Consider the following 26713-nt stretch of genomic DNA (forward strand, 5'->3'; position numbering starts at 1 on the left):
GTGTCCATCAGAATCACCGCGATCTGAAAAGTGAATAAATCATCAGGAACTCAAGCGAGAGATGAGTAACTAAAAAATTAAAAGGAAAGCATTGTTTAATTAAATAATATCATTTGTTGAACACGGCAATTCAATTAGGCTTCTTTGCTTTACAAGCAAATGTTCCTCATACGCTTCATTCCGTGAACGCTGATGATGGTTCACTGTCACCAGTCATTCAAAACCAGCATTCTAATATTAAGTTCATATACATTTGTTAAAGTGTATACCGAAAACGCATTCACAACCAAGTCTGGCATAGTCGTCTAAGTAACATTATTGTGCGACGGTACTGCAGTGGCCTCATGCGAGGTCAAGTCAACCTGAACTAAACTCGCTCTGTTGCTTCACTGGCAATCTTGTGCCCCAACCCTAGTTATGGTGGCTGTGCTCTAAAAGCTTCAGTCAGCGATTGAATGTCTCATACGCTGGTTTTCTCATTTTAAAGGGATTCTCGAACTGTTCGTTTCTAAAATAAAATTTAAAATTTATCCATCTAAACTGAAGTTTGAATTTATAACCAAGTGCACTAAAATACCAGCGACAGAAATTTTATTAAGATCTGCCTTAAACAAGATAGTTACCGGCGTTTAGCCGTATACGGTAGCTCGTGGCCATCTGACAACAGTGAAAAGTTACGGCAACATCCGGTGACAGTTCAATTAAAAGATTGCTCAATCTTTATCAAAATCAACGACCGTTGTGATATTTCGTTTCCTTATGCACAAAACCAACAAACAACAACCATTGAAGTTGACTTAAAGTGCAGTGAAACGTTGGATATATTTTCGATTACTTAAAGTCATTCTCAAGTGACAATAACACGGTCTGTTTGATCTCAAACTTCTTTAAATTGTGACATCCACAATAAAAACCGATGCGACCTACGGGCACATCACAACAGAAGCAACACGCTGAATAAAATAATACAACAAGCTGCAATATAACTCCCATAACAGTTATACATGAGGAAACCTCCTCATATGTAACCCTCATGTATACTGAAAACCTCCTCATATATACTGACCTCCTCGCCAGTCTTCCTCCTGACAAGGAAGGGTTTGCTCCACACGAGGATTCCTGTGGTCTCTCTCTTGCTGCCCTGACGCCACTTGAAGCCCCGTAAGGGACTGCTCGGGTCTCCCAGCCAGTCCTCACCGTCCTGAAATATATCAATGTCGAGGATAATCTTTTAATTAATATATGGTAATCTGCTGCACTATTTAATGACAAAGTCAATCATTGCTCGTAGGACTATTACTAAACGACTTTTTGCTTTCCCTCATCAGCTGCACTTCTTGCCATCTAAAACCTACGCTTCATTTCATCGGTCCCATGCTTCATCCCACTAGTCCATTTCTCTCCCTCTTTACCGCTTGATTAGTTTGATAAGTACGCTATAGTTTAGCGTACAGCTAGTAAGTGACGCGAAGTTTACAGGTTGTCGATACTGCGATACATAGCATGGTAGGCGACAGCCAGGCAGGCTGGGCGTAGACAGCATAATATATATTAGTATAAGCGTTGAAGACTAGGCCCAAGCTTGGCGTCGCAGATTCTTTCTATGTTCTTGACTCGTCTCCTGGACGTCGAAGGACTTCGCATAAAACTAGCAGCACAAAACCTCTCCCAGAGGTTGCTAATTGGGAGAGCTACGGCACGCGTTTAGCGCCGGTGGTACAACCAAGGAAAAGCTTGGTAGCACATCCATACAAACTATGTCACCCCCGTCGCGTGGTCCGCGATATTATGTATAATTGATTAATGACTTGCAACAATTCTCAACTTCTTCGTATAATTTAAATTCAATGTTATGATATTAAGTTAAGTTGTTATAATTCACTTAGACCACAACAGCCCCAACCTCGCCTCACCCTCTAAACCCTCAGCTATATCTCGTTAGCCCCTACACTCACCCTCTTAACCCAAACCCCACACCCGCTTCCATTTGCTACAAACCCCCCCCCCTATCTCACCCTGTGAGCGCCCCTCCCCCCCTCTATCTCACCCTGTTGACGCAGTACCGCAGCAGGAAGTCCAGCAGGAAGCTCTTGCCCTTCCTGAAGGCACCGGCGACGGCGAGGACACACACATGCTTGTCCTCGACGCCCGGGGCGAGCAGGACGCTCTTGAGGGCGTCCTCGTCCAGCTCGAACACGCCCGTCTCCTCGTTCTGGATCAGGATGGGGACGGGGTGGCCGGCGGGGGCGGGCGCTGCAGCGTCCAACGTCATCCTGTTACACGGGCATGCCATTAGCCCCTTATAATGGATGATTAGAGCTCGAGGTAATTAGCCTTTATAAATGGATAATTATAGCTCGTTGTAATTATCAGTTATAATTTGATAATTATAGCTCGTTGTAATCATCAGTTATAATTGGATAATTATAGGTCGTTGTAATTATCCGTTATACTTGGAGAATTATAGCTCGTAGTACATATGTCATAATTCGATAATTATAGTTCGTTGTAATTATCTGTTATAATTGGATACGGCGTTATTGTAAGATAGCACAAAGAACGCGGAGTTTGAACATAACAGGTTACTGTCTACAAACAAGGGGTTTTAACTGACATGTAAATACAGACATAGGAATATGATTTGCTGCCTATTATAATATGAAGTGTTGGGTGAATCTTAGGCCCTTTACGGAACACTGGAGCTTCCTAAGCTAAGAGAAAAAATAAGCACAAACTATTAATAATCAGGAAGCTTATCAACCGCGCTAACGATGATCCCTGAAATGTCGGTAGGACTGGATTGATTGAGCGGGTATTCGTGATACTTCCGTTCACGTAAAAATTACATCAAATAATAAATAACATAAGGATGATCAAAATTAATCAGGCTAACAAATAAAAAAAAATCAGGCTGAAGTAGATTATTCATTAAGCAATCGGATGTGTTTATTAAGCAAGTCATTTAACAAGTAGATTCTCAGTATGCGCACAACTAAAGCAATATCTACAAATCGACAATAAAGTAGAACCATAAATAGGTAAATGGAAACGCGGAAAAAGATTGTATTAGAGATAATTGTACCGTTCTCAAGCTAGGAGCAATATGTGAATAATAAAAGGAAACAAAGTTTGTATCGTGTATTCACGCGTCTGAAGGCTAATGCCACTAATAAATCACACAAAGGGAGAATATTTTCCCCGCAACAACATAACAATGAAAGGAAACATTAATATTGTATCGTATACTCACGCATCTGAAGGCTAATGCCACTAATAAATCACACAAAGGGAGAATATTTTCCCCGCAACAACATAACAATGAATGGAAACATTAATATTGTATCGTATACTCACGCATCTGAAGGCTAATGCCACTAATAAATCACACAAAGGGAGAATATTTTTCCCGTAACAACATAACAATAAGAGGAAACATTAATATTGTATCGTATACTCACGTGTCTGAGGGCTGATGCACGTAAGGCAAGCAATATGCAGGATGCGAGGGCTTGACACCGTTAGCTCGTTGCGGAACGTAAATGTGGTCGGACAAACATACAACTATGAGAAGGTGCGGATAGCAAGCTAATAAATTCGGTCACAATAACATCGTGAATGTTTAACTCAAATAACAAAACTGCAAGATTGAAAAAAAAATATTAAATAAAATCGTCATGCATTTGGTGTGATGGTGAGGGAAAACGACAGAACGAGAGTTTAGGAGACATGCTAGTCGCTTTATATTATAGATAAAAAATAAAACACAAAGCCAATGAACGGTTCACAAACAATGATATAATTTACAACTATTTCAGATCATCTCGAAAATAATTTGCATCCAAAATTAAATGCATCTCGAAAATAATTTCACAATTTTTTTGGACAAAAAAGAATACATGTTTTGCATCATAGCGACTATTGATCTTAAATAAAGTCTTGTGATGAAAGTTTATTGAAGCAGGTGCGTTTGATAGGAGAAAGGCGTGATCACATGTACCGGGCTCGGTTAACACGTCACCAGAGTAGGGCAACGACATCCAAACAACCGATCTCAGATCTATTAGATACACAGAGATACAGAGTTTTTTATGATAAATAACTCGTCTTGTATAATTGCAGCGCACAACCATCAGTTAACGCTGTACGTAAAATAATGATCTATAAAATGCTTATCGTGCACAAAAAACGTCGACTATAGGTACAAAATAATTCAGGAGTTCAGTAGAAAGTTGTGAACATAAGCAGCGAGGGTAAGTCACAGCCATGATAAGTGAGGGTAAGTCACAGCACAAAAGAGTAGGTGAGAGTAAGTCACAGCAAAAAGGGTAAGCGAGGGTAAGTCACAGCACAAAAAGGTAAGCGAGAGTAAATCACAGCACGTGAGAACAAGTGAGGCAAATGAGGGTTAGTTCGGGTACGTCACATCACGTAAGTGTAAGTGAAGATAAGTCACAGCAAATGAGGGTAAGTTAGGGTAAGTCACAGCACGTGAGGGTAAGTGAGAATGTCACAGTACGTGAAGGTAAGTCACAGCAAGTCACAGCAGTCAGAAGCAAGGCAGTGCAGAGCATCTGTGTGTGCAGGCAGGCAGCCAAGCGCACCTACAGAGAATTATGAACTGTCCGTCTAAAAAAAGCTGGCAACTTAGCTTGCTTCCGTGCCATTAAATCGCACGTGGAGACGAATGAGGGAAGAACAATTTTCACGAAAGTTGCGTGGAATAAGGGCAACGACTTAATTTATATTTTCACAGAGCAAAGCATTGCAGCAGGTATTGACGATGCTAAATTTAATTTTGATGATCGACGCGGCCGACTCTATGCCTATAACTTTACTGTACTAATATCATCGAATCAATTGTATAATGTATTGAAGTCCTAACAATTTAGGTAGAAATGAAACTGAACCAACCTAAAAATATCGACGCCGGAATAGTCAAGTGAGATCATTTACTCAGAAAAAATTGATAGATAAAATGACCAAATACTGACACACTTTCGTACCCTCACGGCATGAATAGAGAACGTACCACGGCTGAACTAGGTCAAGATGACCACAAAATAGCAAAAAAATTCATCGTTATTTGGACAAATTCTGCCAGGTTTCAGTGAGTGTGTGAGGTCGGCAGCATGACGATGAGTGCGTGCAGTTAATTAAGAAAAAACAGGTGGGCTGACGACACACCTGTGCAGCCTGTGGTGCCTCTAGGTCCATTATACGCTCGAGTGTTTCCCCCCGTAAAAAAAACCCTTCACTCAACTCACGCAACAAAAGAAACGTCGCCCGCCGGGCAGTTCGTGCCGGGTATCAGTCAAACGCAGTCTGCGTCATAAATCAAACGCAATTGTTGAGTATTAGTCAAACGCAGTCTGCGTCATTTATCGAACGCAGTCTGCGTCACAAAGCAACCGCAATTTCAGAGTATTTTTGAGCTTTACTCAAACGGAGGGAGTGGTTCCTAAAATTCTTAACCTTGCTACCTAGTATTACACGTCACACTACGTATGTATATCTTCCTCTAATGTCAAAATTTATACGAGTGGCTAAAAAGAAACATCCATCCACTCCTCCTTAACCGAAAGCAATTGCGTCATACTCTAATTAAAGGAGAGAGCGAAAGTAAATAAAAGCAACAAGATCGCACACATGGCGTGGTTCTATTTTGCTCTCAGTGTTGTACGTACGCGACTCAAGGCTAAGCTGGCTTAATAGACCAGACCTTGGGCAACCAACGTGAAGGTAACGTGTCATTGAGAGTTTAGTAAACCAGGTGAATGTCGCACCTTCTGGGGTCAACTGTACACGGCTAAATAATTTCAAACGTCTATACAATATCAAATTAATTCAGAAATGCATCAATTGCGACCGGTCTCTAGGTTATTGTCATCTGCTGTGGCTTCAAGCGACTACTGTATTCTCAGAAAAATGTTTGACGGCGTCCTTTGAGAAAGACAGATCTCAACCTTTGCACGGTGCCACGCTACCTATGCTTCGAGGGGCGTCACCGTATCGGGGTGTCACGGCATCAATATATCACGGGGGAAACGTTATTAACATATCCCAAGGAGTCAGGGTACTTTACCGTGAACAACGGTACCTACTATTATTCCAGAAATAAAAAAATGCAGAAATTTCTTGCGATAAATTTATAAATGTGCAGAAAAATAATTCGATACATACGCTAAAGTCACATTGCCCTATTACGATACATGCAACGTAATTGGAGGTTTGAAAGAATGATACACCAGAAGGTGGAAGAAAACCTCTGGTCAATAGGAGGGAATTAGGTTTAGGATAGGATATAGGAAGGAATTCGAACTTATCTTTGTACGCGACAAGCGATACACAAAATCGTTACCTAGCAAATCATGTAGGACTTTAAGAGAGGGGACAAGACCTCTCATTATCGTGAGCACTTGGACATAATGTGAATGCCAAAATAAGAAAAATGCAGAAATTTCTTGCTATAAATTCACAAAAGTGCAGAGAATATAATTCGATGTGTACGCTAAAATCACAATGTCGTACTACGATGCCCGGAACGTAAACGGCGGTTTGAGAGAATGAAACACTAGAAGGTAGAAGAAAACCTCTGGTAAATAGGAGGGAATTAGGTTTAGGATAGGATATAGGAAGGAATTGGAACTTGTCTATGTACGCGACAAGCGATACACAAAATCGTTACCTAGGAAATGATGTAGGACTTTAAGAGAGGGGACAAGACCTCTCATTATCGTGAGCACTTGGACATAATGTGATCATCACAACATGCCTCACGAAAACCTTCCATAGGAATCTCGCACACTATCGTCTTTCTACATAAATATCAGAAACGATCCTAACTATTAATAATTTTGTAAATTATTCGCAAACTCTATGCTTGTGCAGGTAAAGGCAACGCGATACAAAAAACAGGGGATGCGGCACATAACAATTCAAGACAAAAACATTATTACAACGAGGACTGACAGTCACAGAGGAGATAACGAACGTAAGAATGCAAACAGCTTAGGAATGGATTCGATGGTATAGGCGCAGTTCACATGCATTTTAGTGTAGAAAAAAGGTCCAAATACAGCAATAAAAATAATTTATGGCCACCATATAAGCATTCTAATTATAAATCAAACTAGAGGCAGCTCAAAAATGTTGTAAAGAGAGTACGATCGCTCAGACGTAAATTGCGTGCGTATCGTTCACGCGTGTCATAGCACAATCAAGTTTAAGCATGCTACAAATATTCAAAATTAACACTTAGTAACAAACAATTGAAGCCACTGTTGCTTTAAAAAGTGGATTTGGACGTGATGCATCAGCCAACAAATCACTAAATCAGTAACAGTAAGACCATTACGACCATGGATTGTGATCAGACAGATCAAGGTGCAGATAAACAAAAAGTGAGAGGATAGTTGGCTTCTGAGCAAACAGAATCTTGAACAAAAACATATTCTTGAGGAAGACGCAGAACTTACGGCAGCAGAGGCGTGCCGGGGGAGAGTCTGGCTGGCATGGTGCTCCATTCTTCAGCAGAAGCTGAGCTCCTGCCGTACGCTGAACCGTTCACCAGAACTTTGCTGCCAGCGCCCAACTTGTTCGTCAACTTCTCAGGTGGCGATTCGTGCTTCAACTTGTTCAACTTCTCAGGAGGTGACTCTTGAGCAAACTTGTTCAACTTCTCAGGAGGCGACTCTTGAGCAAACTTGTTCAACTTCTCACGTGTCGACTCGACGGTTGATTTGTTCAACTTCGCAGGTGGTAACTCATGGTTCAACTTTTTGACGGCCTTCTGAGAAACTTTAGTGCGATGAGGAGCCTTCACCTCTTCGACATCTGAGTTACCATGTGCATTATGAGTGCTCACGCCATTGGGCGAAGACGGGTGATGCGATGTGTGATCGCCGGTGAACTTGAAATTAGCTGGGAGACTTTTCTTCGAGAGTTTTTCGAAAGATCTTTGGTCCTGACCCAGGTTGTTCCTCTGTAAAGCCTTGGCTTCGAAAGGGAATGATTCTTGGCAGGGGAGACCCCAATTATTAATTCCGTCATCCCAGTCACATTGTTCTTCCAAGTCAAAGGAATTCCTTTTGGTCGTAGGCTTGTGTGTCTTCCACGCAACTCCAGGAGCAGCATTCTTTTGATTATAATGATTATATTCCCGTCTACTGCTGCCGAATTTCCGAACGGGCGTACTGTCCGCAGAGGCGCCCGACTCGGATGCAGAGTACCAAGTGTCTTCGACAGCAGACATCTTTTCTGGTAGATGATAATCAAAGCAACGCTATCTAATGGTTCCTTGCACCTATGATAGAGATTCTTTTCTATAACAATATCAGCAACCTATCGAAAGAGAATAATTACAAGCTAGAATACCATACAGGCGCTGTGATTAATCTAGCTTCCACATCACTCGTACAACAAAGCAATTCTCAAGCCATTGATTATATACATAGCACGAGCGTCTTCATTATAGAAGCTCAAGTAATTCATAAAGTCAGCTGTCAAATAATAGGTGCACGTCTCACGGTCAAACTAAGCACGCAGCATACAATAAATAAGCGAGAAAGCAATGACAAGAGTGCAGAGAAAAATGGAAAGGAAAATAATGTCGCAAAAGAAAGGTTGAATCCTAACAGTCCACTTCAATAAAAAAGTAGCACTTATGAATGAGAAAGTAATGCATAATTTAGATGGACGGACGCAAGTATGTTTCTTCAAAGTGATTTGAGGCTAAATATTGCAGGAAATATAATATAAAAATTTGAATTAATTGTATCCTGACGACGGCACAAACATATTAGTCACACAAGTTCTATCAACCATGTCCATCGCAACGGATCACACAAACGATAAGATTCCAAGCATACAATATTTTGAAACGCATCCCGAGTTCGCAGTTCAAAATAAATGTAAACTCATAAGATGAATTAGCTGAATTTAGAAGAAGACCAGCCACCAGAGAGAGCAAAAGCAGACTACTCTGCATGTGTTGCTTCACGCTTCACACTATGAGGCAAGATTCAGGGCACGACCTTGATTCTTCACGATCGCGTTGGCAGAGCTTCAAGTTCAGTACTTTTGAGTCGCAAACTAATCCCATAATACCACGACCTTGCAAACTAATCCTCTTTTTAGCGCATTTTCTCATTTATGGAAAAAATGCCCTATTGTGCTCGCCATGTCCGTCCGTCCGTCCGTCCGTCTGTCTGTCTGTCCGTGACCACGTTTTCGTCGACGAGAAAATGCGTGCTGTCACTCACTGCAGTGAGTACTGAGTTACATTTATTTATTGAACCTCAATCGATAAATCATGAATTAAAGTTATGTTTATTCATGAATAATGAGCAACTAATTATCAAAGCAAAAAATGACATTTTATCATGCAAAATTCAAGCTCTAGAAGATTAGTTTAATAGCAAAAGCAACACATCTCTTGGCAGCTAATACATCTTCTTTTTTTTTGCGTTCAGCTGCTCAACCTTTTGGCCCAATACCTTGACCCTCCGCCTCTACACTTTCATCAAACAAACACTTAAATAAATAATTCAGATATACATGTTTGAGCAGAATATGTATATATGTTTGAGCAGAACATGTACCTATATATGTTTGAGCAGAAATTCTCAGGCCATTTTCATGCGACTTTGACATACTTGGGTAACATTTGAAGACTTTTTCTACAATCCACTTCGAGAAAATATAAAAAATTAAATTTTGTCAAAGCACAATGTTTTGGAGCCACCCGGCAATAAATTACTTTGTAGTCAAGCAAAAGTTTTGCAAGCAGCAGAATTTGTAAATTTCTAGTGCCCTGAAATGGTGATTTGAAGCAATAAAAATACATATAAGCTTAATATGATTTAGATGGACATTATTCTCCAAATATGACGAGGAAAGAATCACCACAAATGCAATTGCCACAGAAAATATCATTGCTTTCAGAGAATCAAACAATTGCTGTAGATTACCCAGGGTGTCCCACAAATATGTCCCACTGAGCAACATTAACCTAGTAATGCAAGAAAAGAAGGGAACTTTCTTCAAAGTCAAACCAAAGATATGAGCTTTGCTTGGATTTGGAATCTTGTGACCTATATACCTATATATGTGACCTATAGCCCTCAAAAAAAAAAAGTTTGAAATTATACTACTTATTTCTGACAAGAATTTTCCGAATACATGCACCCAAATTAGCACTCTCCAAATATTTTTGTTGTCATTTTATACTTTTTTGATTGAGCTCAATGACAATATAAATTCTCATGCACCTAAGGCCAGAGGGTTTTCATAGATTAAAATACTATATTAACAGCTCAAAAAAGTAACACATGGCAGCAAAAATCCAGTTCCAGTTCAAGGTACATATAAATGTAGGTAGATATATTTACTTCGCCTGCCAAATAGACATATATATTCAACTGTCTAGTTTAGTTATTTTAGTAGCCACATATTTACTACTGTAGCTCATCAGCTATTTAGCTATCTCATACCGAAAGTCAAGCTGAACATCACCAAAGAGGTGGAAAGAGGTGGAAGGGCTCAATTATCAAAAGTTTCTAATATCAAAAATTGTTCATCAGTCATCACCCCCAAGGAGGGGAAGGTCTCAGTTGTCCAGCTCGCTGAAGCAGGCTGGAAAGAAGCAGCGTTAGCATCTCAAAGAGACGAAGTGACAAGGAGGGACAGGTGAAAAGTAACAGAAACAAAGACACTCAAACAAGAAGTCGCTTACACGGGACGTTGGCCGTCCGCACAAGAGAGACAGAGAAGGGAAATTTAAGGGATCCTACCTACATAATAGCTTAATCCCACAACTGAGATCTGCAGTCAGACACCACGATCCCAGCAGTGGGGTGCTTAGGAACAATACCCCTAGGAGCACAAAATCCCATAGGACTTCTGACTAGCACAGACACGTGTCAGAAGTTCCCCTTGAGGGGTCAACTGTCTAAAATATTTTAATGCGGGTGATGAAAATAGTACCCCCTTTTATAGCCGTTTTCTAAGAATTTCACGTTTTCTTTCATTTTTTTCAAAAAATTCACACGAACAAAATGCGAGTTTTTTTCCATTTTACATATTTGTACCAAGTTTCAGAGTGATCCGACTGTAAATAGCCGAGATAATTTTTAGGGTAGACGCTCCCCTTAAGGGATCCTACCTACATAATAGCTTAATCCCACAACTGAGATCTGCAGTCAGACACCACGATCCCAGCAGTGGGGTGCTTAGGAACAATACCTCTAGGAGCACGAAATCCCATAGGACTTCTGACTAGCACAGACACGTGTCAGAAGTTCCCCTTGAGGGGTCAACTGTCTAAAATATTTTAATGCGGGTGATGAAAATTCTACTTTCCGCAGCATGACTTTGAATTTTTACCATGTCTGTGGCCACATAGTTTCTGTTATCATCAATGACACATGAGTTGCCACTTGGCAGATAGTACAACTTAATTTACTAATTAATGCTGATCAACAAAAAACTGTTGAATAATGAGAAGAATAATTGGTAAATTTTGATTACTACATAATAATTTCAATGCATGCAAGAAAGTATTGGTTATTTTGTTTGTAAATAGATCAGTTTCTATTGAAGGCCAGTAACATTAGTGTAGTTACAAATCAAGTGACATTGACATTAGCTTATCAGTTGCAAATTGTTAATAAAAATAGCCTTACTGAGCCACAAGGTTCAAAATTGAACCCAAATACATAAATACATACAGAGCCCAGCCAGGATATTTAAGCAAAGAACTGAAAGTCTCCAATCTACAATGAAGGAAAGTGGCGAGTTCAAATGGCAACTCCAGATGTCAGTCACTGTGTGCCACTAAATCTGCAATAATCAAAATCTGAATTCTAACAGCAGGTTCCTAGATATAACATGATAACTGCACTCATTCACATAATATATCCCTACATATAAATAAGCTCCTCCTGAATTCTAGCCAGTTAGTATTTATACTCCTTACACAATATTTGCACTCTGTTTTAGGCCTGTAGCACAGGAAATTACTGTGTCCAAAATTTAAGAAGCACATCAATAATTTTTCACTTTGGTTACTAACTCCTGACTTTAATGCTTTTATATAGGTACGGTATCTAATTTGTGAATTGTGACTAAAGCCTTCCCACTGTTTTTAGATTTATAAGATTCCAGCTAAATTGATTATCAGAAATAAACTAAGAAAATTACAAGATCAAGAAGCAAGATTACAAATTTGTTTCAAATATTTCACCAACAAATATTTCAGGTACTATGTCATTCTGTACACATGGAAAATGATAACCAGAATGGTGCCAAACTTTGAGAGCGAGACCTTCAGGATTGAGACATCACAACGAGAGAAGGGGGAGACTGTGCAAGATCCCCCCATTAAGTAACAGATCCGCAGTCAGATTTCAAACCCTGCGGGAAGGATCACTCTCCGTGGCAGGACCATGGCTGTTCAACGCCCTACCAAGGGATCTAAGAGAGGGGGAGTTCACCCTGGAGACCTTCAAGAGACAGCTAGACGTGTTCCTGAGCACAATTCCAGATCGACCTCCCCTGCAACACTACCAGCGGCGAGAAGCAAGCAACAGCATCGTGCATCAGGTGGCCCAAATGAGGGCGGATGAACGATAATCAGAGGCGGCAATCCATTGTGACGTGGGAGCTGGGACTGCTATGTCCCAAACAAGTACCAAGATTACCAAGATAACGAGTTTCAATGTTTTAGCAATAAGTAGATATTTTCAACCTTATTAATTAAATCTTGCAGCTCCAAAGTGACAGAATTTTATTGAATTTGTAATCTTGTAGCCCAATTGCACATTTTGTTCAACAATTAGATTTGGTAATTTGTCTAGTAGGAATCTCTTCAAACATGGTAAAGGAGCCCTAGTCATTGCACAAGAAGGTAGATGATATATAATCATAAATTTCATGCCTGCCTATAGGTACAGCATTATTATGAATACCAGGATGGTCCATAGTTAGTTTCCTAGTTAGATCCATAGTTTGCTACTATGGTGAATACCTTAGTAGCAAACCAGAGATTTTTAGAATCAATATTCAATTTCCTTCTACTCAATATTTTAATCAATTTCTTCTATATGATTATGCTGGTATCCAAGATACTTACTGGTATACCTACTTATTGGACTCAAAAATGAACATGAGAAAAGGCAAAAAAAAATGTTTTCCTTTGCAACTTATAAATTAATACAATTCTAAATAATCTCTAATTTTCCAAAATGTTCATAATTCAGGGTGGCATTCCAGTGATGATGGTTAACATCTTTTCAGTCCGTAAAGTCAGGCAGAAGCTACTCATGAATAAGACAAAAATGTTCTTGCTAGGGTTCTAATCTTATCAGGAACATTAGGACTAGGTACTACTACTGGTACTAAGTACTGGGTAGAATTTTCTAAAATTTGTGGGTAAAAATTATTTCAAAGGTTATTTTCATTATTTTATAAATCACTGGCAGAATTAAGATATTTTTTCTTAATTAGGTATTAGGCAAGGGCCATTAGAATGGTTGAAATTCTAAACATGCACAGATGCACTGGAGTTTTTATCACATTTGCTGGTGGCAATGTGGCTTGTGGCATCTGCCAATTTTTCCAGTTTGGCTTGTGGTCAATTTAACCTAATTGTGGCCTTTGCCATATTTCTTTAATAAAATATGAGTAAAAAGATTACCAGAACAATTTGCCTGTACTTCTCCTATCTCCTGTTAAATCTCCTATAAAACAATAACTTTGACAAGCAATTTGAATTTTAGACACATACAGCGTGATTATCCTGATATATAATCCAGATTACAATTGGACTGTTGGACATATTCAATAATCAAGATAATTCTTGATTTCATATTCCAGCCCAGTGAGCCCACTGAGCCCAGCAACCAGTTCACTTTCAAATCATAGAAATGATAATTGCTGAAGTTGCCTGAAGATGAGAGTCAGTCAGTCAGAGAGTAAGACAAGTCTCGTTGCATAATGCATATTGATCCAATATGACATCATAGCCTATGCATAACTGTTGATAAACTTGATACCTATCATATAATGATAATCAGATGTATAAATGATATACTATTATTACTATGTAGTATGTACTATGTATTACCCTTTCAGAATTAGACACTATTAAAACTTCAAAACAAATTAGGCCCATTATCAATGTCAAACTGAAATGAATATTCAAAATTGAAATATTGATTAATTTTCTAGAACCTCAAGTTATTGTAAGGATTTAAGCTAGTTATATGTGAAATATACATCGCATACTATGATCCTGAAAGGCTGAAATATGCTAGCTAGTAGCTACTAGTAGCTAGGCAATCGAACTCTTAGTCTTAGCTGCTCTGTCAGGTGACAGGTGTGAACTGTGCATTATTTCAGAAACATTAGAGCAACGACCGTATTCGATCAATAAGTAGAAAAAATAAAATACTACAACCATTACTAAGATAAAAATTTAATCCAGTTTATTCCAAAGGGGCACTGATATTTTCGTCGATAAATATATTTTGCGATCTGGTTCTCCAAACATGCTCAGCTGCCAACGACAAAAACATTGACACCCTTCCCAGTTCCCTCTGTAAGCAACAAATAAAAGCAACCTAACAATTTCTGATGATAATTCTCATCTCATGATGAATTCGTTCTATTTTATTTTGAGTTTGTATCTAATTTTTTTCGAGTTTGAATAAATTTTAAGCCACAATTAAATTACCAAAATCTCTTTACTCAAAATAATGGAAAATAACACCGTCAATGATATAACTTAAATAAATTAAAAAAAAATTTTAATCCTACTCTCTACAATTTTGATAAAACATCAATGTGTTCTGACATCACGGCTTAAATTCGGAAACATATATTACACGTGAATTTAAAATGACTACTTTTGCAGAAATTGCTCTTAGCTAGTAGAACAATCCCACAATTATACAATTTCGAAATGATGTTTGAAGCTTTCCTCCTGTGTCGTCTCTTAATTTCAGCTGCTATGCAATGACACTCCCCCAATGAATTACTCACATCACCACACAAGTTAAATGTGCTCGGTTAAGGAATTATGTCACCATGAAGATCGCACGTCTAAATTAAAAACTCTGTGAGAGCCAATTCATATGCATAACAGTAAATGATTGTTAAAGTCAGAAGACGTTTTTCAGACACCTGCTGAATCGGGACGTCTGAATCGGAGAGTATGGGAAAGCAGATATATGTATAACATCTACTTCAACGTGGCATTAATGACTAAATCAACAAATCACTCCCACATTTCGCTTGTTCGATAAAGGACTTCAGTTTATTTCATAAAAAAAATCTTAGCAATCGCGACCAAACTACCAGTTCCATCGTCTGCCGTGTCAGCTCCACCGTCAGCTATGTCAGTTCTATCTTCTACTCAATTAGCGCGTCGGTCGCGTTAGTTAAAACATCTGTTGCTTTAGTTCCAGCAGGCCTGCTCTGCCCGCATGTCAGCATTTCTGATATGTTACGTCAGCTCCTAGCGTTTCTGTTGCGTCAGCTCTAGCGCTTCTATTGCGTTAGCTCCAGCGTTTCTGTTGCGTCAGCTCCAGCGTTACTGTTGCGTACGCTCCAGCGTTTCTGTTGCGTCAGCTCCAGCGTTTCTGTTGCGTCAGCTCCAGCGTTTCTGTTGCGTCAGCTCCAGCGTTTCTGTTGCGTCAGCTCCAAAGTTTCTATTGCCGCCCTCCATGCCTTGATTAGGTAACGTTATGAAACTTTTCTTACGTTATCAGGCTGCTTGTAATCCATCTTACGATGAATCAAGCAAAACAATATAAACGAGATAAGACGATCGGAACTCCAATAATTCATTATGACTCTGTGTTATTCATTTGTTATTTATTGGCTGTGATCACGTTGATCTCTCGAGGATTAGCGGTAAATCGCATATTAATTATAGTGTCTATCCGTAGATATTGCGCCCTCACAGGAAACGTCTGATGTAATACGTTTATTATAAATATTAATTGAATGATTATGGAGCTTTTGATTAGAGAAAATCAGCCCCCATTACTGTTTGGTGATAAATAACCGTTTCAATGAGCTAAACTTGACACATCAATGTGATGTCGGCGCTGAAGAATAGGCCTGGTGTGGCCGTTATTGCTACATTGCCGCAAAAACGCTCAAATATTTCAGACCCAGTCGATTGTGTTGAAAATGAACTTTCAGTCAAATTCTTGGCTTTTTACCCTGAACAATTCATTTATATAAAAATATTTTATTGTATTCAAGCAACAGACACAAGCCTGCATGCCAGAGCTTTCAAGGCGCAGTATGCATTTCAATATCAGCGCAGATCGCTCAACATTAATCCGCCATAATCAAGTCGGGTATTACTTACTATCGCTCACCAGCGTCCCGATTACCAATGTAAAAACATTACACCAATAAATAATAATCCCTCGTGATCCCCGTAGTTATGAGTTATTTATTTCAATAGGAAGTTCGGAAGACGTGAAGTCGTTCGATTAGTGACGTACGTAAACTTGTATATAAAGAAGCACGATAAACCCAGCCCTGCGTTAATACTGCTTCGAGGCTGTTCAGGGAACGCTGTTCATTTTTGTGTGCAGTATTTAGTAGTATATACAGTCTGAGCTGTAAGTTTTTCTACAGTAGAGACGATCGGGATCATTTTTCGATGTTGCTTGCAAGTGTTTGCAATGTTTTAAATAATTTCAGACTGGCTGTCCTATCGGCGACACTCATCGAAATTTTCAGTAACTTAAAATGTCGTAGCCATAAATAATATTTAAACAAGAAATTAATATTTGCTGTGAACGACACAACTATAATGTTGTTTCGTTGAATGTTGTATGATCAGCACTTAAATGTTTGGTTGCGGTGAGTGCAGTGAACGGTTCAGGTGAATATTTATCGCCTGACTCCAAATGTGATGTATAATTCTGATGAACTCCAGAACTATTAATTCATTGTGAATAGTTCTGGTGAAGACACCCAAGGTAATGAATGACACCGGCGAATGTTAACCGAATGTGACTCCCAACGTGATGAATGACACGGGCGAATGTTAACTGAATGACTCCCAAAGTGATAATGGCACTGGCGAATGTCGTACGACCGGCAACCAATGTGATGTATAATTTGCCTAAGTGAATGTTGTGTATTCATAAAAAGCGCGTTTTTGATCTGCAGAGCGAATAAGTGAAAATCATGATTCATTGTTTGGTGTTTAATGACATTAATTTAGTAACGCCATTTTTTTCTGCGTCACAGAACTGCACAAAAGCTGACGACGGGGACAAAGAAATAAAACAAGTCAAGGAAGAAGGCAAACACTGATAAAAAATTGGTAAAGAAAGTAAGATAAAGCATGGCACGCAAGAAGGGGAAAAAGGAGAAAAAGAACGACAAGAAAAAGAAGATATCGATGAAACAGAAATTGGAAGCCATTAAAAAAGAATCTGATAAAAAAGCGACGCTTAGAGAAAAGAGGAAAATAGCGAAAGGAGAAGCATACTACAATGTGCATGAGAGAGCTGCACGAAATACGGCAAAAAATTTGATGGAAGTAGAAGAAAATAAGGACAAGAAAGAGAGAAAGAAGGAGAGAACTAAGAAGAAGAGAGATGAGGCTAATGAGGACATGGAGGTGGACGAGAAAAAGGGAGAAGAGACTGAGAAACAGACTGTAGAAGTACTGAAGAAGAGGGAGAAAACGCTGAAAAATAACACGGAAAAAGAGAACGAAGAAGAGGCTCAGGAGAAAAAAGATGAGACCGAGCAGAATGTGGAAGACAAAAGGAAAGAAACTATCGAGAAAAATATAAATAAAAAACAGAAAAAGACGACAGAAAATAACGAAAAGAAAGAAGACCACGTGGATGAAGCGAAAGAAGAAATGAATTCAACAGAGAAGAATTACACGAAAAAGCTTGCAAAGAATGCGAACAAGATGAAGAAGAAGGGAAAGAAGACCGAGAAGAATGTGGATAGCGCAGAAAATAGTTGGGAGAAAACGGATCAAAATGAGAAGGACAAAGACTCTGAAGCGACGGAGAATATGGAGAAGAAAAATGAAAAGCCGAATACTGTAATTAACGAAGTCGATGAGAACAGCGAGGAGAAGGAAGGAAAGATAGAGAACGAGAAAGAAGAGAACAATAAGTTGAAGGAGGATGAGACTGTTAAATTAGAAGACAGAAAGGATGAGGACGGAAACGCAGTGACAAAGAAGCAGGAGGCGAATGAGAATCATGAAGAGAAAACAAAAAGAATGAATTTAGACACAAGGAAAACAGATCAAATGAAGGTAGAAAAGGAGAGTAAGAATGAGAAAAATGAAGTAAGTAAAAATAAGGAATGGAGGAATGAAGTAAAGGAGGAGGAAAATATAACAGAAGATATTGCCAAGATATTTAACAGCGACAGCGAGGAAGAGATTGAAATAAATGAAGAGAAAAAGGAAGAGCAACAGCATGAAAAAGATCCCGGAAGTGATAGAGTGCAAGAAGTTGAGGAGAAGGGAGAGAATGAGAAAGAAGAAGTGAAAGAAAATGAATCAAATGAGAAGGAAGAAGAGAAGGAGAATGAGATGACCGAAGAAGAGGAAGAGGCCCTCGAGGAGATTGAGAAAAGTGAGGAGAAGGAGACGAGCGATGATCGTGAGTCGACCGAGAAGAGTGAGAAGGAAGGTTACGGAGAAGACAGCCGGATTGTTGGTGAAGAGAGAATTGAAGATAATGAGCACGAAGAAGAGATTGAGAAAGGAAGAACTGAGAAAAACGACCACGAAAAGTTAAGGAAGAAAAACAAGAAGAAGGAGCTTGAAATAATAATCCGAATTAGTGTTACGGATTTGAACGATCAAATGAAACCTGAGGAACAAAGAGAAACAGAAAACCAGGAAGATCAGAAAGATCAGAAAGACCAGGATGACAAGGAAGACCAGGAAGAAAAAAACGAAGAAGAAGAATTGGGGAGAATCTTGACGAAAATTATAAAGCGATACAGCGAGAAAAAAGGATGAGATGTCGCCGGAGGAGGATGTCGAGGAGATGGAGGAGATGAAAGAAGAGCAAGGGAAGAAGGGAAGAAGAAAGTGAATGGAGGAGCGGGTGGCGATTTATTCACCTCGATCAGGGCAAAGCTTAGTTGCCGTTGTCGTCCTTGGTTGTCAATAATCAAAGTTGACCAACTTTTTATAATTATTACCATGCATCCTCGCTTGTCTTTAATCATGATTCATAATGTCTTTATTATAGTTGCTCAGTTTATTATAGTTTTTGATGATCTAAATACAATGAGATGATTTTCAAAACATGGAGACTGATTGAGTTTGAGAATAATGTTTTGCTTGCAACCGTATTTACACAGATTTATATAATTTTAGAGTTAAGGTGCCGATTTTATCAAACCATTGGGAAATTTCGATGAAATTGAACTTTTAAATTTATTAAAGCGAGGAAAAGGATGTTTGCTATTAAGATATGGCGAATTTAACAGGGGTTGTTTTGAATCCTTGCTTAGTGAGATGGACATAACAACGCAGCAAGAATCTGAAAGGATATTGTTATTAAGATAAATATTTATTAAGATAAATAAATATGTAGCATAAGAAATAAATTATTATTAAGGTAAATAAATGATTATGAAATGCAATGTTTGAGTTTATCCAGTTTCTAGAATTTATCCGGTGCTCTGTCAGACCCAACAACTAGAGTGCAATATTGCGCCCAATAATTAATATATTTGAAAAGAAAATGTCAAACCGTACGTGCTATTGACGCTCATCTGTTTGGATCTAAATTTTTTAAATTAAAGTTTGTTACATCGTTGCCTTAACCTCCTCCCCCCGCCACATACACTTATATTTTGCTGCCACACATAACATGCCACATGCAATTGAAGTGAATATGAATTCACACTGCGCATTCATTATTCATTTATGGCAAGTCTGTAGCACCTTATCTAATATAATAAGTGAGTGACTTATCATTAGATAATGCGATTTGTCGAGGAACGCTGATAAAAAAATATGTTGCAAAGAAGTCTTTCTTCCTCACTAATTTATAACGGTTGGCTTCAGATAGAAGCAGGCTGCAATGCCAATGACCGAGGCTTGCGAACATTATAGGTACAAACAGGTAGAAATTACATGAATAAATGTTTTAAAGTTGTTAAATTCTTCTTTTAAATAGGAGCTGTTGTTACCCAAATTATTGTTTTATCCAGAAGCAAACCATTCACTCATAAAAAACTAAATTTCAACCCTTGATCAGGCTTAGAATTTTCACTACAGGACAGTTAAGAAGTAAACATTGCAATGCTATCCTTTTCATGAAGATATTGAATAGTTTTGTGCTAATGGTTTTAAAATTCATCAAAATTCCTGCTCATCGAGAAAAATTTGCACCATTACATGGGAAAATACCTTAGCTATTCTTAACCATCTACCGCCTGACACGAGTAACCGGAGCAATATTGTCACGCGCCTACTTCCCAAAAAGGATACGTTCTAGTGAGCACAAAATGACTTGCACTGATGGTTGCCGCCACGTACGGCCATTTTAAAATGTTCTCTGTTGCGTACAAACGTCCTCAGGTTGCTACACTCTATAGTTTACGTATAATTTAAGTTGAAAGTTATGTTCCCGGAGATTGACATGCGGCGGTATAGAAGGTTAACAGCCCCTTTGCTCAATCACGTACCTGGCTGCTTTGTTCCAATTCCTGCAGTTGCCGAAACCTAACAAAAAAATGATGACATCTGGCCTATGGCGGCAAAAATATGTAATATCGTCCTTTCTCTGGAGATGAAGAACAGAACTGAATAATGATTGGCGCTGACCTCACGAGTTCGTTCCTCGAGCGTAGCCACGTGTTGTTGTCAATATAAGCGCACGATAAGCAAGAGTCTCTGAAGCGTTCATAACGAACAAGACACCCCGTATTTTGAGGTAGGTTGGTCCAGAAAACATGGCGATAATTAACAAGCGCTCTGTTCGACATTCCACGCGTTAAATGCTTCGGGTTTAGTTCGGCAAGGCATGAGTGCCGCCGACGTTGACTGGATTATATAAATTTAATAATAGGGTAATAATCAATGAAATAATAACTCAGATCATTCAAATCACCACCGATGACCACTCACCCGAATAATAATAAATACAGGGTTGCATGTTTACATATTTATTGCCGAATAATTCAGTGATTAATAATACAGAAGATTTTATAATTTTCGAATTCCCCATAATTATTTATTCTGTATAGTCCATGTTGAAGTCCCGCAAATGCCAATCTTAAAGATAACATCAATGGCAGTATCATCAGTTCAGTGCAGAGTTATCAAACGCATGCCCATCCCAATCTTGAAGATGACGTCAATGATAGCTTACATCAACTGATTTTATCGTGCCTACATCAATACATTGAACTCATGCCTTGGCTATTATTAGAGATGACATCAAACGTGGGGACTGTCATCCGGTGTAGGCCGTTTCTCACGGTAACTTGTATAAAGAAGCAAGTGGTTGAAGGTGGTTTCTACAGTGCGGCGTTCACTTTGTTTGCATTGCTATCAGTCTTCCCTGACAAAACTCTAGGGACTGAGTGACATTTTATAACAGAGTGTCTCAACGTAATCTCCATAGAAGAGGCAAAAATTTAACTTTTAGTTTAAATCACTCGGTCGAAGTTATCCAAATATGAAATACTTCCTCAGCGTATTAATTTTTTCACTATATGGTGAGTCCTGGGTGATCGAGTGATCCACACAAGAAACAATACTGGATTGTTGGTTTGTCTATTTTAAATATTATCCAGTGTTATTTCAACTATGATATGAGTTCTCAATTTAATAGACGACTAAAAGTTGTTGTGTTGTTGGTTAGAAAATCATATTAACATCATTGCACGTCAACCGGAATGGAGGGTCGTTTTCTTCATAGTTTTTTTTTTTTTTGAGTGTGGAATGCTTCAGAGCATCTCGTTTTGTAGCTGCAGATGATAAGTATTATTCCATTTTACTGATCTCTGCGCCGATCATTTGATGACGCACTTCAGCCATCAGTCGGGGAACATGAATCGGCCATCTGTGCATGCAGCGGCAGAATTTTCTACGTAAAATCTCCCCCAACTTTCAAGTCAATTTATAAATGCGCACTTCATCGATTTATAGAAATACGAGCATATACAAGGCTAACACATTTTTTGTTACATTAACTTAGATTAAATTGAATAAATCCCCTTAGATCACTATATGAATAAATCCGAAATGAACCAGTCTCCTTTATCACGCTTATCACACATTTCTGTTATGTGCTACATGCGTCCCATATCCTTGATTTTTACACTTTTAATTACTCTGAACAACCAAGTGCAACCCAAAAAATTAATTTACTTAAACTTTCGACGAGTAATTAAGTTACTTAACTTAATATAACTATGGTCCGCCAGCGCTGACAGCGTCAGCTGACGAACAGGTTGGCACCCACGTGGACCAGATCCAGACCCGCGACGTGACGCAAGTGCTGTTCCTGAACAACCCTTACGACGCGGGCGACTGGGGCCCTATCGGCATCTGCCCGGAGTTCAGCTTCGTGCACGCCTTTGAGATCCTCGTGAGTATTACTATATCCGTACATTAGTAATTTTTATTGAATCACTAACACCATTTGATTCACTGGTAGAACACGAATGTAATGTATAAAAGTATATTACAAGCGCAAACCTAGTAGGCTTATTGTTTTTCAGTAAAATATTCTTAATACTGTCTGTCGAGATTGATAGAAGCGGGATGTAATTTTTCAAGTTTAAGTGGATTTAATAAGCCTAGAGGACTCTATAAGTAGGTAAAATTGCCGCAGCGTGACTGCTCGAGAATTGAAATGAAGTTTTGAATTGTCTTCTATTAAAAATACAAATAGAAACAACTCATTTGCTAAACACTATGGGATGATTTGGAAAGGTTTGAGCGACACGTCAAGCATCGAATAACCTATTAAAAATTAGGATTCCTATATATATTAGTCTGGAAATTTTTGGCGGTCAATGTAACTTAGTTTAAAAAAATTTCGCTAAGGTTGAAATATATTCATGAACAAATACATAAAAGCGGTCTATTTTGAGGCTCACCAATTTTATATTTTATTGTTCACAAACTTTCTTGTTTGATAACCTACGAGCGATTATATACGCGGCCTGAAATATCCAAGATGCGATTGAAATCCGGTGTGATTTGTCCACATTTTTGTCCGAGTTGGAAAAAAAAACCTGACTGTGTCTATTGAAAACGAATGGCTTTGCGGGCGTCCATCTCAATAAAATCAAGAAATATATCAATTGTTGAAGTATTAATGCTCTGAAACGAATCTTGTTCATTTTTTCATCTTCTTCATTACATTTATAGTCTAAAATTCATTTTTGAAAATTAATGTTTAACTTGATGTCTGGGTAATAATTACAATGATGGTGCCATAAGGTGACGACTCACTTTTCAGTTCTACCCGCCCGGAGCCGTGGACGAGACCGCCATCAACGCGGTGAAGCTCTACTGCAGCACGGAGCAACAAGTGGTCTCTGCAACCGGTCCTGAAGGGGACTGGTACGGTGAGGATACGTCGTCTCTGCAACCGGTCCTGAAGGGGACTGGTACGGTGAGGATACGGGGTCTCTGCAACCGATCCTGAAGAGGACTGGTACGGTGAGGATACGTGGTCTCTGCAACCGGTGCTGAAGGAGACTGGTACGAGGTATAATTTTTACAGTGCAAGCATGTTTTCTCATCATGAACAATCAAGTCTCGCTTTTTTAAACTGATTGTCCTGAATTACAAAACAGTCATCCAATCGCATGATGTCAACGTGTCGGAGGTAATTTTTAGTACAGACACGTCCCTTTATCATGCATAGCAAAATTTCGCTTGATATTCTTAATGTTTTAAGCGATTATCCTCGTTTTAACCGAATGTCCTGAAGTTTTAACCGAATACCCTTAATGTCGTACCAGGCATGAGGGTCTGCCCGAAAACTTTCATCACGGGTTTCCGGGCGCAGGTTCTGGAGTATCAGGGACCGTTTACAGACGACGTCGCCGTGCAGGATTTTGAAGCTGAGTGCAACTTTGGCGAAGATATTCTACCGGGAATTGCGGCTGCGAATGAAAAGGTTAGAACAGCAGGTGCAGTGTTGGTTTCGGTTTAACCTAGCATCTGTGAGCCTCTTCATTGTTCAACTGATTGAAATATTTTCCTGTATCATGTCCTGAATTTAGTCTCACAAATTTTTAGTGTCAAATTCCCGAGTAGATTACAGGCATGAAAAAATGTCTTTATGGGTCAACACGCTCTGAGAGACAATGTACTGGTGAATAAGTTCCAAATTGTAGGATGTAATCGTACCTTCAAGCGCTTTCATAGTCAAATTCTTTTTGTTGTTGTTGTTGAAGAAAGAAGAGCCCGAGCATTTCACATCACATCGCATTCCGAAAATTTTACTTAATCAAGTCGACAGAACTACATCTCAGCATCTTACTTACATTGCATGTTTTTTTATTATAAATTTAATTCTCTTAACAATCGACTGCAGGGCAAGTTCAACGTTGGCGAGTGGAGCGTCTGGGCTCGTTGTGAAGCAGGCAGCGCAGTCTGTGGTCTCCAGGTCAGTTGATGTAGGGCAAGTTTAACCTAGGGGTAAGCGGCGTATCTTACTAAAGAAATAAACATGTCATTTTGTTACAATAGTGATTCACTTTCTGCATGAAGCAGTGATAAGTCCCTTATCCGGGTAATAGTGAATCACTGTGACCGTTCACAAGGCCAAAAGTGTACCGTCATTTGGACACATTCTCACTGATTTCTCAAGTGTACGAACCAAAGACTAATATAACGACCTAATAAGATAAAGGATCAAAGGTAGCAAAATGGGATAAAATAACAAAATGAAATAGAGTAATATAATAGGAAGAAATAAAAAATGGGGAAAGTAACAAAATGCGATAAAATGACGATATTGTTTACAGACACGCGTGGAAGCTCCCCAGGTGGCCGACGATGACACGGCCGTGACGGACGTGAACCTTTTCTGCTGCCCCCGCAGCGCCAGCAATGCTACTAAACACAACGCTTAATGCGACATATTTTAATCGTCACAGTTTGCTTCGTCTGTTTCTGATTAATAAATTTTATTTCAGGTGTGACTGGCGTTGAAATTGCCTCTAAATGTTGTTTTTGTTCCCATCATTCACTCTGATATCATGTTAGGCCCGATATCTTCTGCTAATCACCAGTGAAGTAAATTAATTTTCGACAGCTATTTCTTTATGAAAACATTCATAGATGATGATAGATCTAGTTCTAGTCAAATGTTACGGTAATGCTTAGCACATGCCGTTACCCATCGAACGAATTAAATTTATGGTTAATGATTTTTTTATTAAATATAAGAATTTTCCTGACAGACAAATAACGTGGATCAATAATTGTGATTTTATTGGTTATCTGAAACTATTCAATGTAGAAATAAATTTGGGTATGAATTATACCTGCAATTCACGGTTCACAGTATCCAATCAGACGATTTACTTCTCATGCCGGAAGTTTTCTCAAGACATGCATAAAAAATACCAGCAAACTTCATGATAAAAGGGAACACTGCAATTAAAAGGGACCAATATTCTAGTGATGAATCTCACTTCATTTGGGATCGAAGTGAAATCATAAAATAGTCGTAAGCTTATGCAAGGTAGTCAAATCAAGTAGGGCCTGCAGCCAAATCTTGCTATACATTATGAATTTAAAGGCACTGAAAATGTCAATTAAATTCGTCATCGTTTCATTGTAAACATATTGGAGACCAGCTTCATGGTCAGTTTAAAACTTCAAGAGGAACAGCAAATCGAAAACTTTCTACAAAAAAAAATTTTCATGTACAGTTGAATGTCGATTCATTTTCAGCCGGATTATTTGTTTGGGTTCAAGAACAGACTAAATAAAGCTATGGAGAAATATATGTTCAGACTGAAAATGCCTAGCACCATATCGAACCCGATGGAAGTCTAGTAAATATAACAAACTATATATCAACAGGTTGGAAAAGATCCGTAGAAGGACCTGTTTTTAGATCTCCTATAGACAAGTCACGAAAAGTACAAGAATCGGCGAAAGGCCACAGCAGACCTATTCTTCAGCGCCGACTTCACTATGCTATGCTATGCTATACTTATACTACATTCATTTTTAATTAGCATTGGTAGAAATTGAAGACAACTAATGTTGTCATATTCGAATTCTATATGACTCTACACACATGTTACTGTACTGAAAACCACTTATTTGTAGTCAGTGGATAACAACCATAACAATCAGGGGATGATTCTGATAATGTTTTGTTCCTAAATATTACTGCTTTACTTTGCCATGTAGCAAAAGCCGTTCTAACACTGAAATGGAGTGGACACTTTGCCTTAATTTGTTTAACACTGAAATAGAGTGGGCACTGGGCACTCCCTTTATCACTGAATGAAGTATGTAGATACTTTTCTTATGATAATGACATGGTTTATGCGCAATGATCTGTTCGACGTTGCCCACGACCGCTTTAAAAACTTCGTTGAAACATCCACGATTTAGGCTGAGCATTAATCAAAAGCAATTCAAATAACTATCCTTATTTCTATCACTTTCTCAGCTCTTATTTAGCGTTGGACAGAATTACGT

General features: G+C 38.8%; 3 protein-coding genes across 3 annotated transcripts; 2 read left to right on the forward strand and 1 right to left on the reverse strand.

The window, feature by feature from the left end:
• Window positions 1–5: 5 nt before the first annotated feature.
• Window positions 6–8328, reverse strand: LOC125177928 (the record flags this gene model as incomplete). Its single annotated transcript, XM_047880639.1, has 4 exons — window positions 7476–8328; window positions 2048–2273; window positions 1067–1201; window positions 6–23 (listed from the first exon to the last, which is right to left on the reverse strand). Coding segments are annotated over exons 1-4 (1155 nt in total), but the record flags the coding sequence as incomplete, so codon positions are not given.
• Window positions 8329–16573: 8245 nt separating this feature from the next.
• Window positions 16574–19785, forward strand: LOC108680165 (glutamic acid-rich protein-like). The gene is made up of 2 exons (XM_018168937.2): window positions 16574–16637; window positions 17275–19785. Exon 2 carries the CDS (start codon window positions 17372–17374, stop codon window positions 19025–19027), a length of 1656 nt encoding a protein of 551 aa, XP_018024426.1. The 5' UTR covers window positions 16574–16637; window positions 17275–17371; the 3' UTR covers window positions 19028–19785.
• Window positions 19786–21542: 1757 nt separating this feature from the next.
• On the forward strand, window positions 21543–25217 carry LOC108680166 (vitelline membrane outer layer protein 1 homolog). Its single transcript, XM_047880628.1, has 7 exons — window positions 21543–21744; window positions 22456–22619; window positions 23499–23607; window positions 23707–23747; window positions 24006–24164; window positions 24585–24656; window positions 25018–25217. The coding sequence occupies exons 1-7, from the start codon at window positions 21705–21707 to the stop codon at window positions 25123–25125; spliced, it is 693 nt and encodes a 230-aa protein (XP_047736584.1). The 5' UTR covers window positions 21543–21704; the 3' UTR covers window positions 25126–25217.
• The last annotated feature ends 1496 nt before the right edge of the window (window positions 25218–26713 follow it).

Source organism: Hyalella azteca, unplaced genomic scaffold (assembly GCF_000764305.2).
Source record: "Hyalella azteca isolate HAZT.00-mixed unplaced genomic scaffold, Hazt_2.0.2 contig663, whole genome shotgun sequence".
Lineage (NCBI taxonomy): Eukaryota > Metazoa > Arthropoda > Malacostraca > Amphipoda > Hyalellidae > Hyalella > Hyalella azteca.